At 38.2% G+C, this 14,835-nt stretch overlaps 2 protein-coding genes across 2 annotated transcripts in view; one reads left to right on the forward strand and one right to left on the reverse strand.

Moving 5' to 3' along the window:
• Positions 1 to 14,835, reverse strand: part of LOC133640585 (oocyte zinc finger protein XlCOF6-like) — a 404,169-nt gene that overhangs the window by 357,398 nt on the left and 31,936 nt on the right. The gene's annotated exons all lie outside the window — the stretch shown is intronic.
• On the forward strand, positions 1,510 to 13,451 carry LOC133640702 (gastrula zinc finger protein XlCGF57.1-like). The gene is made up of 3 exons (XM_062034265.1): positions 1,510 to 1,685; positions 5,450 to 5,499; positions 11,589 to 13,451. The coding sequence occupies exon 3, from the start codon at positions 11,626 to 11,628 to the stop codon at positions 12,859 to 12,861; it is 1,236 nt and encodes a 411-aa protein (XP_061890249.1). The 5' UTR covers positions 1,510 to 1,685; positions 5,450 to 5,499; positions 11,589 to 11,625; the 3' UTR covers positions 12,862 to 13,451.

The following is a 14,835-nucleotide window of genomic DNA, read 5'->3' on the forward strand; positions in this document are numbered from 1 at the left end:
ATATATATATATATACATATATATATATATATATATATATATATATATATATATATATATATATATATATATATATATATATATATATATATATATATATATATATATATATATATATATATATATATAAGTATGAAATACTTGACTTTCAGTGAATTCTATATATATTTATTTTATTTTCATAAAATAAATACTTGAATTTCAGTGTTCCGGTGGCTATCCATTAGATGGCAGTATTGTCCTGTTTAACTTCTCCGTTCATGATGAGTATATCATTTCGGCCACCGTGTTCAATGGAGAAGTCTGTTCTACATATTTACAGGCAACTAGATGTTATGACGTCATTGGGCAGGCAAGCTGTTTATATTGTGGGAAAGCGGACGTGAGAACAGGCTGTCCCCACTCAGTCTCAGGTCCGCATTGAGCTGGAGGGGGCGTGGCCTCCAGCTCCGGCTGAATACCGGGAGTTTGCCGGGAGAAAATCTCTGCCGGGAGGTTGTCGGGAGAGGCGCTGAATACCGGGATTCTCCCGCTAAAAACGGGAGGGTTGGCAAGTATGATAGTGGGGCCAGCAGGGGATCATAATGAATGGAGACAAGTCAGCAGCGCAGGGACGTCCCCAACTGATGCACAGAAGAGTGGTCCACCCCGGGTCCCGACTTTGAACAGCTAGCACCTCATCTGTGGTCACCCGATAACCTCTCCACGCAGGAGAGGGGGGCTGAGCAGAAAAGAGACGGCAGATCAACTGGTCTAAAAGTGGGGTCTATTTAAAGGCTAGTGTATATGTGGAGCATTGTTTTAAGTGTGACCTATGCAATATATTTTGTTCTTCAGAAATACAAAGGGCAGTAACATCTCACATCCATCCTGTGGGCCATCTTATCTGGACACCTTGTCTGTTTTTTATCAACAACAACATGAAGGACAATACTTTTTCTATTTGGTCATCATCTTCAAAGAACAGGACGACCATGTCCTCCTTCTTTTCCCAAGGGGACATCATTTTTCCAGTGAGGACTTCCTGCAAAAATAGCACAGGAGGATGTGTGTAAAGGTTCAGTTTGTCAGGTTCAAACACCGAACTATCTATTAAACAAGACAAGAAGCAAGGAATCAAACAAAGAGAGGATTATTCTTGGGGTTTTTTTTTAATTTATTTATTTTTTGCGGGGGGGGGGGGGGGTTGTATGTTTTCTCAGCACCTGTATTATGATTTCCCTATCCATTGAATAAATAAATATAATAAAAACAAACAAAACAAAAAAACACGTCATTTTGATATTTGTTACAAACCTACGTGTGCTGGGACATAGGAGGATGAGATATTTGCCCACTTGCCACGCAACCAAGGTGCCACTTAGAGACATTGCATCCAATCAGTTAACATTTTATTTGTATATCTCCTAATCACAAGCTGTTTATTAACCATATTTCATCGAAGATTCCATAGGCTAAATTGAGCATACCCACGTTTGTTGTGGCAACCATTTTGGATCCCGTCACACATTTCCACTCTCGCGATGTCGCCACTACGGTGGAACCAATGTTCGCCAAACACGTGTTTCACTGGGACAATAGTGAATGGTGCACATTTGCTTTGCCCAGCCACATATTTAGGAGTTGCTGGTGTAACAGTAGGAATAATATATATTGACTCCTCTCTGGTGCATGCGGCTAATGAGGTAATATAAATTATACATATTTTTACATTATTTCTGTTATTTACCTGAGATGTTGTTCGAAGCTAACATGCTATCGTTAGCATGCTAGCAGGCCTATCTAGCTAATGCGAGCGTTCATTCAGCAGTGAATCCTATATGTTCTCTTTGAGAATTATATTGCGTTATCTAAAACTTTAACTGTGTTTTTGTTTATATCACAGTCACGCTTAACATTATTAAATATATGTTGCTTGAAAGGAACATCTTCGTTTCGTAATTTTAAACCGTAGTAATCTACTTTGTGTTGGTGGTTACTTAATTAGCATGTAATATACACATTCTATTTTGTGTATTTACTTCCATTACTTTGATAACATATGAACATTAATTTAACTGGTGTTATTACAAATCTACTATCAAAATCAGAAGTATATAATATATATAATATATATGATGTATTAATTATTATATATTAATATTTTATTTTTTATATATTTGTATATATTTATATATTATATATATTTTTTATATATTTTTTTATTTATATTATATATTCATATTATATATATATACACTACCGTTCAAAAGTTTGGGGTCACATTGAAATGTCCTTATTTTTGAAGGAAAAGCACTGTACTTTTTCAATGAAGATAACTTTAAACTAGTCTTAACTTTAAAGAAATACACTCTATACATTGCTAATGTGGTAAATGACTATTCTAGCTGCAAATGTCAGGTTTTTGGTGCAATATCTACATAGGTGTATAGAGGCCCATTTCCAGCAACTATCACTCCAGTGTTCTAATGGTACAATGTGTTTGCTCATTGGCTCAGAAGGCTAATTGATGATTAGAAAACCCTTGTGTAATCATGTTCACACATCTGAAAACAGTTTAGCTTGTTACAGAAGCTACAAAACTGACCTTCCTTTGAGCAGATTTAGTTTCTGGAGTTTCACATTTGTGGGGTCAATTAAACGCTCAAAATGGCCAGAAAAAGAGAACTTTCATCTGAAACTCGACAGTCTATTCTTGTTCTTAGAAATGAAGGCTATTCCACAAAATTGTTTGGTTGACCCCAAACTTTTGAACGGTAGTATATATATATATATATATATATATATATATATATATATATATATATATATATATATATATATATATATATATATATATATATATATATATATATATATATATATATATATATATATATATATATCATATATAATATAATATAATAATAATAAATTAAAGGCCTACTGAAACCCACTACTACCGACCACGCAGTCTGATAGTTTATACATCAATGATGAAATCTTAACATTGCAACACATGCCAATACGGCCGGGTTAACTTATAAAGTGCAATTTTAAATTTCCCGCTAAACTTCCGGTTGAAAACGCCTGACGTATGCGTGTGACGTAGCCAGTGAAACAGGAGTATCAGTAGCCCATTGAAGCCAATACAAAATAGCTCTGTTTTCATTTCATATTTCCACAGTATTCTGGACATCTGTGTTGGTGAATTTTTTGCAATTTGTTTAATGAACAATGGAGACTGCAAAGAAGAAAGTTGTAGGTGGGATCGGTGTATTAGCGGCTGGCTGTAGCAACACAACAAGGAGGACTTACTTGGATAGCAGACGCGCTAGCCGACGCTAGCCGCCAACCGCATCTGTGATCGGGTGAAGTCCTTCGTCGCTCCGTCGATCGCTGGAACGCAGGTGAGCACGGGTGTTGATGAGCAGATGAGGGCTGGCGTAGGTGGAGCGCTAATGTTTTTATCATAGCTCTGTGAGGTCCCGTTGCTAAGTTAGCTTCAATGGCGTCGTTAGCAACAGCATTGTTAAGCTTTGCCAGGCTGGGAATTATTAACCGTGTAGTTACATGTACATGCTTTAATAGTATTGTTGATCTTCTGTCTATCCTTCCAGTCAGGGGTTTATTTATTTTGTTTCTATCTGCATTTCAGCCCGATGCTATCACGTTAGCTCAGTAGCTAAAGAGCTTCGCCGATGTATTGTCGTGGAGATAAAAGTCACTGTGAATGTCCATTTCGCGTTCTCGACTCTCATTTTCAAGAGGATATAGTATCCGAGGTGGTTTAAAATACAAATCCGTGATCCACAATAGAAAAAGGAGAAAGTGTGGAATCCAATGAGCCAGCTTGTACCTAAGTTACGGTCAGAGTGAAAAAAGATACGTCCTGCGCTGCCTCTCTAGTCCTTCACTCTCACTTTCCTCATCCACAAATCTTTCATCCTCACTCAAATTAATGGGGTAATCGTCGCTTTCTCGGTCCGAATCTCTCTCGCTGCATTGTAAGCAATGGTAAAATGTGAGGAGTCCTTCCTCCGGTGACGTCACGCTACTTCCGGTACAGGCTAGGCTTTTTTTTTTATCAGCGACCAAAAGTTGCGACCTTTATCGTCGTTGTTCTCTACTAAATCCTTTCATCAAAAATATGGCAATATCGCAAAATGATCAAGTATGACACATAGAATGAATCTGCTATCCCCATTTAAATAAAACAAATTCATTTCAGTAGGCATTTAAGGCGTGAGTGAGGTTCCACCAACATATTATCGCACGGCCACACTAGCTGGCACTTCTTACACGTGCACACTGCACTTCTGTTTGTTTTCTTTTGGGGTAAAAATGTGGGTTTTGCAGACAAAAAAAAGAAACATGAAAGGAAATTACGTTTAAAGAAAGCCAACCAATCACAGCTCTGCGGTCCTTGCCGCTGTTGACGTGAGGTTAGAATTTTTTGGAGGTGCACATCGAGGTTCGCTGGAAGGTTGGGATTGGGAGGACGCTGCAGAATAATGAAACTTTTATATGTGCAGACTGACTTAATGGAGTCATAAATATATTAAAATCCCGGCCGGATGTTTGCTATATGATGTAAAAAGCTGCTCATCTTGTATCAAACATTAATGTAAATGTCGAAAACAAGATCAATTACACAATTCATAACAATCAATAATTTATGTTAATTTTAGGGATGTCCGATAATGGCTTTTTGCCGATATCCGATATGCCGATATTGTCCAACTCTTTAATTACCGATACCGATATCAACCGATACCGATATCAACCGATATATACAGTCGTGGAATTAACACATTATTATGCCTAATTTGGACAACCAGGTATGGTGAAGATAAGGTACTTTTTAAAAAAATTAATCAAATAAAATAAGATAAATAAATTAAAAACATTTTCTTGAATAAAAAAGAAAGTAAAACAATATAAAAACAGTTACATAGAAACTAGTAATTAATGAAAATTTGTAAAATTAACTGTTAAAGGTTAGTACTATTAATGGACAAGCAGCACGCACAATCATGTGTGCCTACGGACTGTATCCCTTGCAGACTGTATTGATATATATTGATATATAATGTAGGAACCAGAATATTAATAACAGAAATAAACAACCCTTTTGTGTGAATGAGTGTGAATGAGTGTAAATGGGGGAGGGAGGTTTTTTGGGTTGGTGCACTAATTGTAAGTGTATCTTGTGTTTTTTATGTGGATTTAATAATAAAAAAAAACAACAACAAAAAAACGATACTGATAATAAAAAAAACGATACCGATAATTTCCGATATTACATTTTAACGCATTTATCGGCCGATAATATCGGCAGACCAATATTATCGGACATCTCTAGTTAATTTCACTACATTTTGTTCAGTCCACTTGTAAAGTATTATATTTGATGTACTAAATAATATTTGACATGACTGAGCTAATGTTTGTTTGTGTTGTCTTGCAGATGTCCAACATCCCATCTGTCTTTATCACAGTGAGAGCAGACATTGTACAGTAAGTGTTCGTTTTATTATGTTTGTATATCTTGTTTAGCACTTAGCAATACTGCTAAATGAAGTGTTTCACTAAAGCTGCTTCTGTTTGTCACACAGCTTCTAAAACTTGTAAATCATCCTCCTTATATTCAGGATCAAACATAAAAGGTTCTGGATCTTAATTTGTCTTACATAAGTCGTTGTTGTCTCATGCAGTTTGCCATGATTAGTAGTGTTGTTGTTGAAGGAAATGATTAACACGAATCAATGCACCCAGAAAAGAAGTTCTGGCAATGCTTAAAATGACCAAACTACAGTAAATATTACATGTTATTCTTAGGGGTGTAACGATTCCTTTTAACGATTCAATTCGATTCAGAATTTGTGGTGGCTGATACAGTTTTTTCTGTGAGTTGAAAATCGATTCAGTAACTTTTTAGCCAAACAAAAAAAATCAAGCAGTGTGAGTGTGAAACAAATACTGGACAGTGCAGGTGAAGTTTCCTATATTGCTGTTATTTCTTGTAAGGGAATTATGTCTAAATGAATTATGGATACATACATACATACATCCATCCATCCATTTTCTACCGCTTACAAACAAGTAAGTAAAAAACAAATAATGACCAATGCAGTCACATCTTATTTGAATAAAGTACAACCAACACTTTAGCTTAAATTAGCGAGAAGAAAACATTTCTGCTCTCGTTTTCAATGCTCAAGAAATGTTCAATAAAAGTACAATAATCAACATTTCAACTGTAGATTTACCTGCTAATTTTGCTGTTGTTTTTAGAATTAGTATTAAAGGCCTACTGAAACCCACTACTACCGACCACGCAGTCTGATAGTTTATATATCAATGATGAAATCTTAACATTGCAACACATGCCAATACGGCCGGGTTAACTTCTAAAGTGACATTTAAAATTTCCCGGGAAATATCCGGCTGAAACGTCGCGGTATGATGACGTATGCGCGTGACAAAGTCAGTTTAACGGAAGTTATGGTACCCCGTAGAATCCTATACAAAAAGCTCTGTTTTCATTTCATAATTCCACAGTATTCTGGACATCTTTTGCAATTTGTTTAATGAACAATGAAGGCTGCAAAGAAGACAGTTGTAGGTGGGATCGGTGTATTAGCAGCGGACTACAGCAACACAACCAGGAGGACTTTGTTGGAGAGCAGACGCGCTAGCCGCCGACCTCACCTTGACTTTCTACGTCTCCGGGCCGCCAAACGCATCGGGTGAAGTCCTTCGTCCTTCTGCCGATCGCTGGAACGCAGGTGAGCACGGGTGTTGATGAGCAGATGAGGACTGGCTGGCGTAGGTGGAGAGCTAATGTTTTTAGCATAGCTCTGTGCGGTCCGGTTGCTAAGTTAGCTTCAATGGCGTCGTTAGCACAGCATTGTTAACCTTCGCCAGCCTGGAAAGCATTAACCGTGTAGTTACATGTCCACGGTTTAATAGTATTGTTGATTTTCTATCTATCCTTCCAGTCAGGGGTTTATTTTTTTTGTTTCTATATGCAGTTAAGCACGATGCTATCACGTTAGCTCGTAGCTAAAGCATTTCGCCGATGTATTGTCGTGGAGATAAAAGGCACTGAATGTCCATTTCGCGTTCTCGACTCTCATTTTCAAGAGGATATAGTATCCGAGGTGGTTTAACATACAAATCCGTGATCCACAATAGAAAAAGGAGAGTGTGGAATCCAATGAGCCAGCTTGTACCTAAGTTATGGTCAGAGCGAAAAAAGATACGTCCATCACTGCCTCTCAAGTCCTTCACTGTAACGTTCCTCATCTACGAATCTTTCATCCTCGCTCAAATTAATGGGGTAATCATCACTTTCTCGGTCCGAATCTCTCTCGCTCCATTGTAAACAATGGGGAATTGTGAGGAATACTAGCTCCTGTGACGTCACGCTACTTCCGCTACAGGCAAGGCTTTTTTTTATCAGCGAGCAAAAGTTGCAAACTTTATCGTCAATTTTCTCTACTAAATCCTTTCAGCAAAAATATGGCAATATCGCGAAATGATCAAGTATGACACATAGAATGGATCTGCTATTCCCGTTTAAATAATAAAAAATCATTTCAGTAGGCCTTTAATACAAAATAAATGTACGTGAAAAACAAACTGCAACCAAACCTCTTCAGGTTAAATGAGCAGCGGTTTGACCTGCTACTGCTCTCATTTTAATAAACAGCTACAGTGGCAGAGACAAGTCACAACAAATGTAAACATTATAACACAACAACTGTTTTCCGTTGCGCTTTTTGTGGCTTAAAGGTGTGTTTTTTTTTGTTTTTTTTTGTTTGCTCCATGCTTTTTTAACATGTAAAGCACTTTGGTGCAATCTAAAAAGTTGTTGAAAATGTGCTATATAAATAAAGTTGACTTGACTTGACTTGACTTGACTTTTCGCTTTATATTATTGTGTTGTGGCTTTTGCCATCGTGCTGTAGCATGAAAGTTGTTGTGTTGTAATTTATGATATTGTCTTGCCGTGTTAGCATTTGTTGTGACTTTTCTCGACCACCCGAGGTATCCGCCGTTCTTGTTTTGCAGGCTGATAGCGATGACGTCACGGACTTAAATAACCTTTAACGTCCTAGTCATTAAAAGTGTTCAACTTCAAATAAAGTCTGCGGTTCTTAAATCCAATGTTTTCTTTTGTCTAGTAGCGATAAAATCGATTGATTCCCTTTAAAAGCGATGTTGGATCGATACTTATCTTCCGGAAGACAAACTTGCCAAGCACAGATCGGTGGAGTTGAATCTAAGAAATATAAATCAATACTTCGATTAATCGTTACATCCCTATTGACTAGTCAATAGTCATCGACTATTTTAAAGATTACTGATCGGATTGGCTGTAATTTAACCATTGGATTTTAAATTAATTCATAATTATTTATTTGTACTGTATGTACCAAGTTTTAAACTGAACACTGGGGCCCGTGCGGTGTCATTCCAGGGCCCAATTCGGCCCCCTTGGCCCCAGTTGAATAGCAATTGTTGTAAACCGTACGTTTGTGTGATGTCGACCAGTGTTTTTCAACCTTTTTTGAGCCAAGGCAGATTTTTCGCGTTGAAAAAATGTGGAGGCACACCACCAGCAGAAATCATTAAAAAACTCAACTCAGTTGACAGTAAAAAGTTGTTGTCGCAATTGTTGGATATGACTTTAAACCATAACCAAGCATGCATCACTATAGCTCTTGTCTCAAAGTAGGTGTACTGTCACCACCTGTCACATCACGCCCTGACTTATTTGGAGTTTATTGCTGTTTTCCTGTGTGTAGTGTTTTAGTTCTTGTCTTACGCTCCTATTTTGGTGGTTATTTCTCTTTTTTTGGTATTTTCCTGTAGCAGTTTCATGTCTTCCTTTCAGCGATATTTCCCGCATCTACTTTGTTTTAGCAATCAAGAATATTTCAATTGTCTTTATCCTTCTTTGTGGGGACATTGTTGATTGTCATGTCATGTTCGGATGTACATTGTGGACGCCGTCTTTGCTCGACAGTAAGTCTTTGCTGTCGTCCAGCATTCGGTTTTTCTTTACTTTGTAGCCAGTTCAGTTTTAGTTTCGTTCTGCGTAGCCTTACCTAAGCTTCAATGCCTTTTCTTAGGGGCACTCACCTTTTGTTTATTTTTGGTTTAAGTGTCATAGACTCCTTTTTACCTGCACACTGCCTCCCACTGTTTCCGACATCTACAAAGCAATTAGCTACCGGCTGCCACCTACTGATATGTAAGAGTATTACACGGTTACTCTGCCGAGCTCTAGACAGCACCGACACTCAACAACAACACATCATTTGCAGACTATAATTACTGGTTTGCAAAAAACATTTTTTACCCCAATTAGGTGAAATTTGATAATCTTCCACTGCACACCAGACTGTATCTCACGGCACACTGATGTAGACGATATACAAAATATAAATTCGGCCAACGATAAAGCTTTTAGTACTATCGTGATGATAAATGTCGATGACACATTCTAGCTGTGTGTGCAAACTTGCCAGCGACAAGCGAACAAACGCGCCCTCGACGCACTGTAGCATTCTAGCTAGCAAGCTAACGTCCCTCCACAGTTCAAAGCCACTTATAAGTCATCAATCCTCACCTCTGTGGTGACAAATGAGCTATGTTTCTTACAGGGAGGATATGTTAACTGCTAACTGGAAACCAGAGCTCTTGAATGTCAACAAAGATGGGCAAATCGATATAAATATGGAAACCAAGTACTCTATCAGTTTATGGTCAATACTACACTGACTAGATCGATATTTTTTTTGTCTCAAAAATCTGTTCTGCTTTTTGTTTACAAACTCATTAATAAAGTCTGTGGAAATCAAAAACCAAATGATTCAAATCAGACCCAGTAGTTGGAAATAATTTATATATTTGTATGATATCGTTACACTGTCATCCTGCTCTTGTCTGATTTTACTTATGATCAATATCAAATCATTAAATTGTTGTTGAAATTTGGAGCATCAGCATTGGTATGACCAATACTTGGTATTGGATCGATACCCAAATTTGTTATATCACCCAAAACTAATGTAAAGTATCAAACAGAAGAATAAGCGCTTAGTGCTTTTTTAACAGAAGTGTTGATAGAAAAATGTTACAACAGAAAGTAACCAGATATTACCTCTAAATGGGGACGGCGTGGCGCAGTTGGTAGAGTGGCCGTGCCAGCAACCTGAGGGTTCCTGGTTCAATTCCCACCTTCTACCAACCTCGTCACGTCCGTTGTCCTTGAGCAAGACACTTCACCCTTGCTCCTGATGGGTGGTGGTTAGGGCCTTGCATGGCAGCTCCCGCCATCAGTGTGTGAATGTGTGTGTGTGTGAATGGGTGAATGTGGAAATAGTGTCAAAGCGCTTTGAGTACCTTGAAGGTAGAAAAGCGCTATACAAGTATAACCCATTTACCATTTAAATTAGCAAGCAGATTACTGTATTTCATTACATTCAACAATACTGCAATATTCAGACATTTTATTTATTGTTTTGGTTGTGTACACTACCGTTCAAAAGTTTGGGGTCACATTGAAATGTCCTTATTTTTGAAGGAAAAGCACTGTACTTTTCAATGAAGATAACTTTAAACTAGTCTTAACTTTAAAGAAATACACTCTATACATTGCTAATGTGGTAAATGACTATTCTAGCTGCAAATGTCTGGTTTTTGGTGCAATATCTACATAGGTGTATAGAGGCCCATTTCCAGCAACTATCACTCCAGTGTTCTAATGGTACAATGTGTTTGCTCATTGGCTCAGAAGGCTAATTGATGATTAGAAAAGCCTTGTGCAATCATGTTCACACATCTGAAAACAGTTTAGCTCGTTACAGAAGCTACAAAACGGACCTTCCTTTGAGCAGATTGAGTTTCTGGAGCATCACATTTGTGGGGTCAATTAAACGCTCAAAATGGCCAGAAAAAGAGAACTTTCATCTGAAACTCGACAGTCTATTCTTGTTCTTAGAAATGAAGGCTATTCCACAAAATTGTTTGGGTGACCCCAAACTTTTGAACGGTAGTGTACATTTAAGGGTCTCCCCCTCAACAGCGACAGAACCTATTCTATTGATTGTGGTTGTACAAAATTGTGCTGACAATATTATTTTTATCATTTGTTTGTTGTTTCGATATTTAAAAGTTGACATTCTAATTAAAATGTTAAATTATGTGAGAAATACAAATGTATTGCATTTGAAAGGGTATGTTTGCATAATTATTATGTATTATCTTTACATCAATGGTTAATTTGGTCTCAAAACATTGTTTACAATAATATCGTTTATCTGTAATTTGTAGGTCAATATATCGTCAACCCGTTTGAAAAATGTTTGAACCTGTTTCTATTATCAATTCTATATTACATAATATATTGCAATATAGATTTGAGGTCATGTCGCCTATCGCTAGTCTTATTTTCCTGTGAATTGTGTTGCAAAGAGTGGTCGGTTCATACAATAACTTACTTTTCTTTAGTGCATGTAAATGTACTGAATGTCTCATGTGACTGAGCAAAGCTGGATGTTTCTAAAGCATGTTTGTCTTCTTATGTCCTGCAGAACATCTTCTCATTGAACAACAGGAGTGAGCTTCAGGATGGTGAAGGAGGAGCCACAGCCCTTCCACATTAAAGAGGAAGACGAGGCACCAGAGACCCCTCAATTGAAAGAGGAAGAGGAGGAACACAGCATCAGTCAGGAGGGAGAGCAGCTTGAATGGTTGGAGGAGTTCCCAGTGACTGGTGTCCCTGTGAAGAGTGAAGATGATGAGGTCAAAGGTGAAAGTGAGGAGAAGAGAGAGGCGGAGCCTCCAAGCAGCAGCTCAACTCAACACATGACAACAGAAGCTGATGGAGACCACTGTGGAGGATCACAAGCAGACAAGCTCTTAGCTCCACTATCAGATAGTGAGGACACAACGTCACACTCTCCTGACACTGATGATGAAGACTCTAAAGATGATAAGACATGTCACACTGACAACACACACTTCACATGTTCTCACTGCGACAAAACTTTTAATGACCGTCGCAATATGAAAAGACACATGAGAATACACACCGGAGAAAAGCCATTCGTGTGCTCAGTTTGCAGTAAAAGATTCTCCCAGAAGGCAACTTTGATAAGACACACAAGAATACACACTGGAGAAAAACCTTTCTCATGTTCAGTCTGTGGTAAAGGTTTTATAGGAAGTGGTGATTTAAAAGTGCACATGAGAATACACACTGGAGAAAAACCTTTTACCTGTTCAGTATGCGGTAAAGGTTTTATACAAAGTCACTATTTGAAAATACACATTAGAAAACACACTGGGGAAAAGCCATTTTCATGTTCAGCCTGTGGTAAAGGTTTTATACAAAGTGGTGAGTTGAATGTACACATGAGAATACACACCGGAGAAAAAACATTCATGTGCTTAATTTGTAGCAAAAGGTTCACCCAGAAGGCAAATTTGATAAGACACACAAGAACACACACTGGTGAAAAACCTTTTATCTGTTCAGAATGTCATAAAGGTTTTACACAAAAACAGCAATTGAAAAGACACGAGTACACACACACACAGGAGAAAGTGTTGAGTTGCAGTGTGTGTGTGATGAAAGATTGTCTTCTAAGTACCAGTGTAAGAAACACAAGTGTGCTGGTGAGAACAGCAGCAGCAGATGAAGATGCAGGATTTGAAATAAACTGTCAAAACTTTGTTAACTTTGACTTTCTAACAACATCAGCACATGTAACATGTGTGACATCATTGTTGTGTGTGCAACACAATTGTGTTAATGAAGACCGAGAAGCAGAATGGATTGCACGCCTAATTCCGCTCACTTAACGGACGTAATCCACTTTGCGCATGTTTTGTAGATTAGCTTTGCGTGTGCAATCAATTTGGCACGTGTTTTATAATAACAATGAATTTGATTTATACCTGTGACGAGGTGGCAACTTGTCCAGGGCGTACCCCCGCCTTCCGCCCGAATGCAACTGAGATAGGCTCCAGCACCCTATGCGACCCCCGACAGGGACAAGCGGTAGAAAATGGATGCATTTATATAGCGCTTTTCAATCAACTCGATGCTCGACTCGCTCACAGAGAAGGGAGAACCCATCGTTCAGTCCACATTCACACTTGGCGGTGGTTAGTACACGCAAACCTTCAGTAAATCAGGCCCTATGTGTGTATGGTACTACAGTGTGTATATACTGTATGGTACTACAGTGTGTGTGTATGGTACTACAGTGTGTGTATATGGTACTACAGTGTGTGTATGGTACAACAGTGTGTGTATGGTACTACAGTGTGTGTATATGGTACTACAGTGTGTGTATATGGTACTACAGTGTGTGTATGGTACTACAGTGTGTGTATATGGTACTACAGTGTGTGTGTATGGTACTACAGTGTGTGTATATGGTACTACAGTGTGTGTATATGGTACTACAGTGTGTGTATGGTACTACAGTGTGTGTATATGGTACTACAGTGAGTGTGTATGGTACTACAGTGTGTGTGTATGGTACTACAGTGTGTGTATATGGTACTACAGTGTGTGTATATGGTACTACAGTGAGTGTGTATGGTACTACAGTGAGTGTGTATGGTACTACAGTGTGTGTATATGGTACTACAGTGAGTGTGTATGGTACTACAGTGAGTGTGTATGGTACTACAGTGTGTGTATATGGTACTACAGTGTGTGTATATGGTACTACAGTGTGTGTGTATGGTACTACAGTGTGTGTATGGTACTACAGTGTGTGTATATGGTACTACAGTGTGTGTGTATGGTACTACAGTGTGTGTATGGTACTACAGTGTGTGTATATGGTACTACAGTGTGTGTGTATGGTACTACAGTGTGTGTATGGTACTACAGTGTGTGTATATGGTACTACAGTGAGTGTATATGGTACTACAGTGTGTGTATATGGTACTGCAGTGTGTGTATATGGTACTACAGTGTGTGTATATGGTACTACAGTGTGTGTGTATGGTACTACAGTGTGTGTATATGGTACTACAGTGTGTGTATATGGTACTACAGTGTGTGTATGGTACTACAGTGTGTGTGTATGGTACTACAGTGTGTGTGTATGGTACTACAGTGTGTGTATATGGTACTACAGTGTGTGTATATGGTACTACAGTGAGTGTGTATGGTACTACAGTGAGTGTGTATGGTACTACAGTGTGTGTATATGGTACTACAGTGTGTGTATATGGTACTACAGTGAGTGTGTATGGTACTACAGTGAGTGTGTATGGTACTACAGTGTGTGTATATGGTACTACAGTGTGTGTATATGGTACTACAGTGTGTGTATGGTACTACAGTGTGTGTATATGGTACTACAGTGTGTGTGTATGGTACTACAGTGTGTGTATGGTACTACAGTGTGTGTATATGGTACTACAGTGTGTGTGTATGGTACTACAGTGTGTGTATGGTACTACAGTGTGTGTATATGGTACTACAGTGAGTGTATATGGTACTACAGTGTGTGTATATGGTACTGCAGTGTGTGTATATGGTACTACAGTGTGTGTATATGGTACTACAAACTCTGTATACATACATGCATACAAGAAATTGATATTGTTTTGAGGATTCTAAGAAAGGAAAGACCACAATAATAGTAATGTTTTTTTTTTTAATTCACAAAATGTAGATTCTTAAAAACCAAACAAAAAACTTGTCTATAAACTTAGACAAAGAATTCTGCCATCTTCTCTCATCTGTGGGACTCCTGGACGGGAAACGGGCTGTGGAACTGTACCATGCAGTTGGCCAGCTAGAACTTTTAG

This window comes from Entelurus aequoreus, linkage group LG23 (genome assembly GCF_033978785.1).
Source record: "Entelurus aequoreus isolate RoL-2023_Sb linkage group LG23, RoL_Eaeq_v1.1, whole genome shotgun sequence".
Taxonomy (NCBI): Eukaryota; Metazoa; Chordata; class Actinopteri; order Syngnathiformes; family Syngnathidae; genus Entelurus; species Entelurus aequoreus.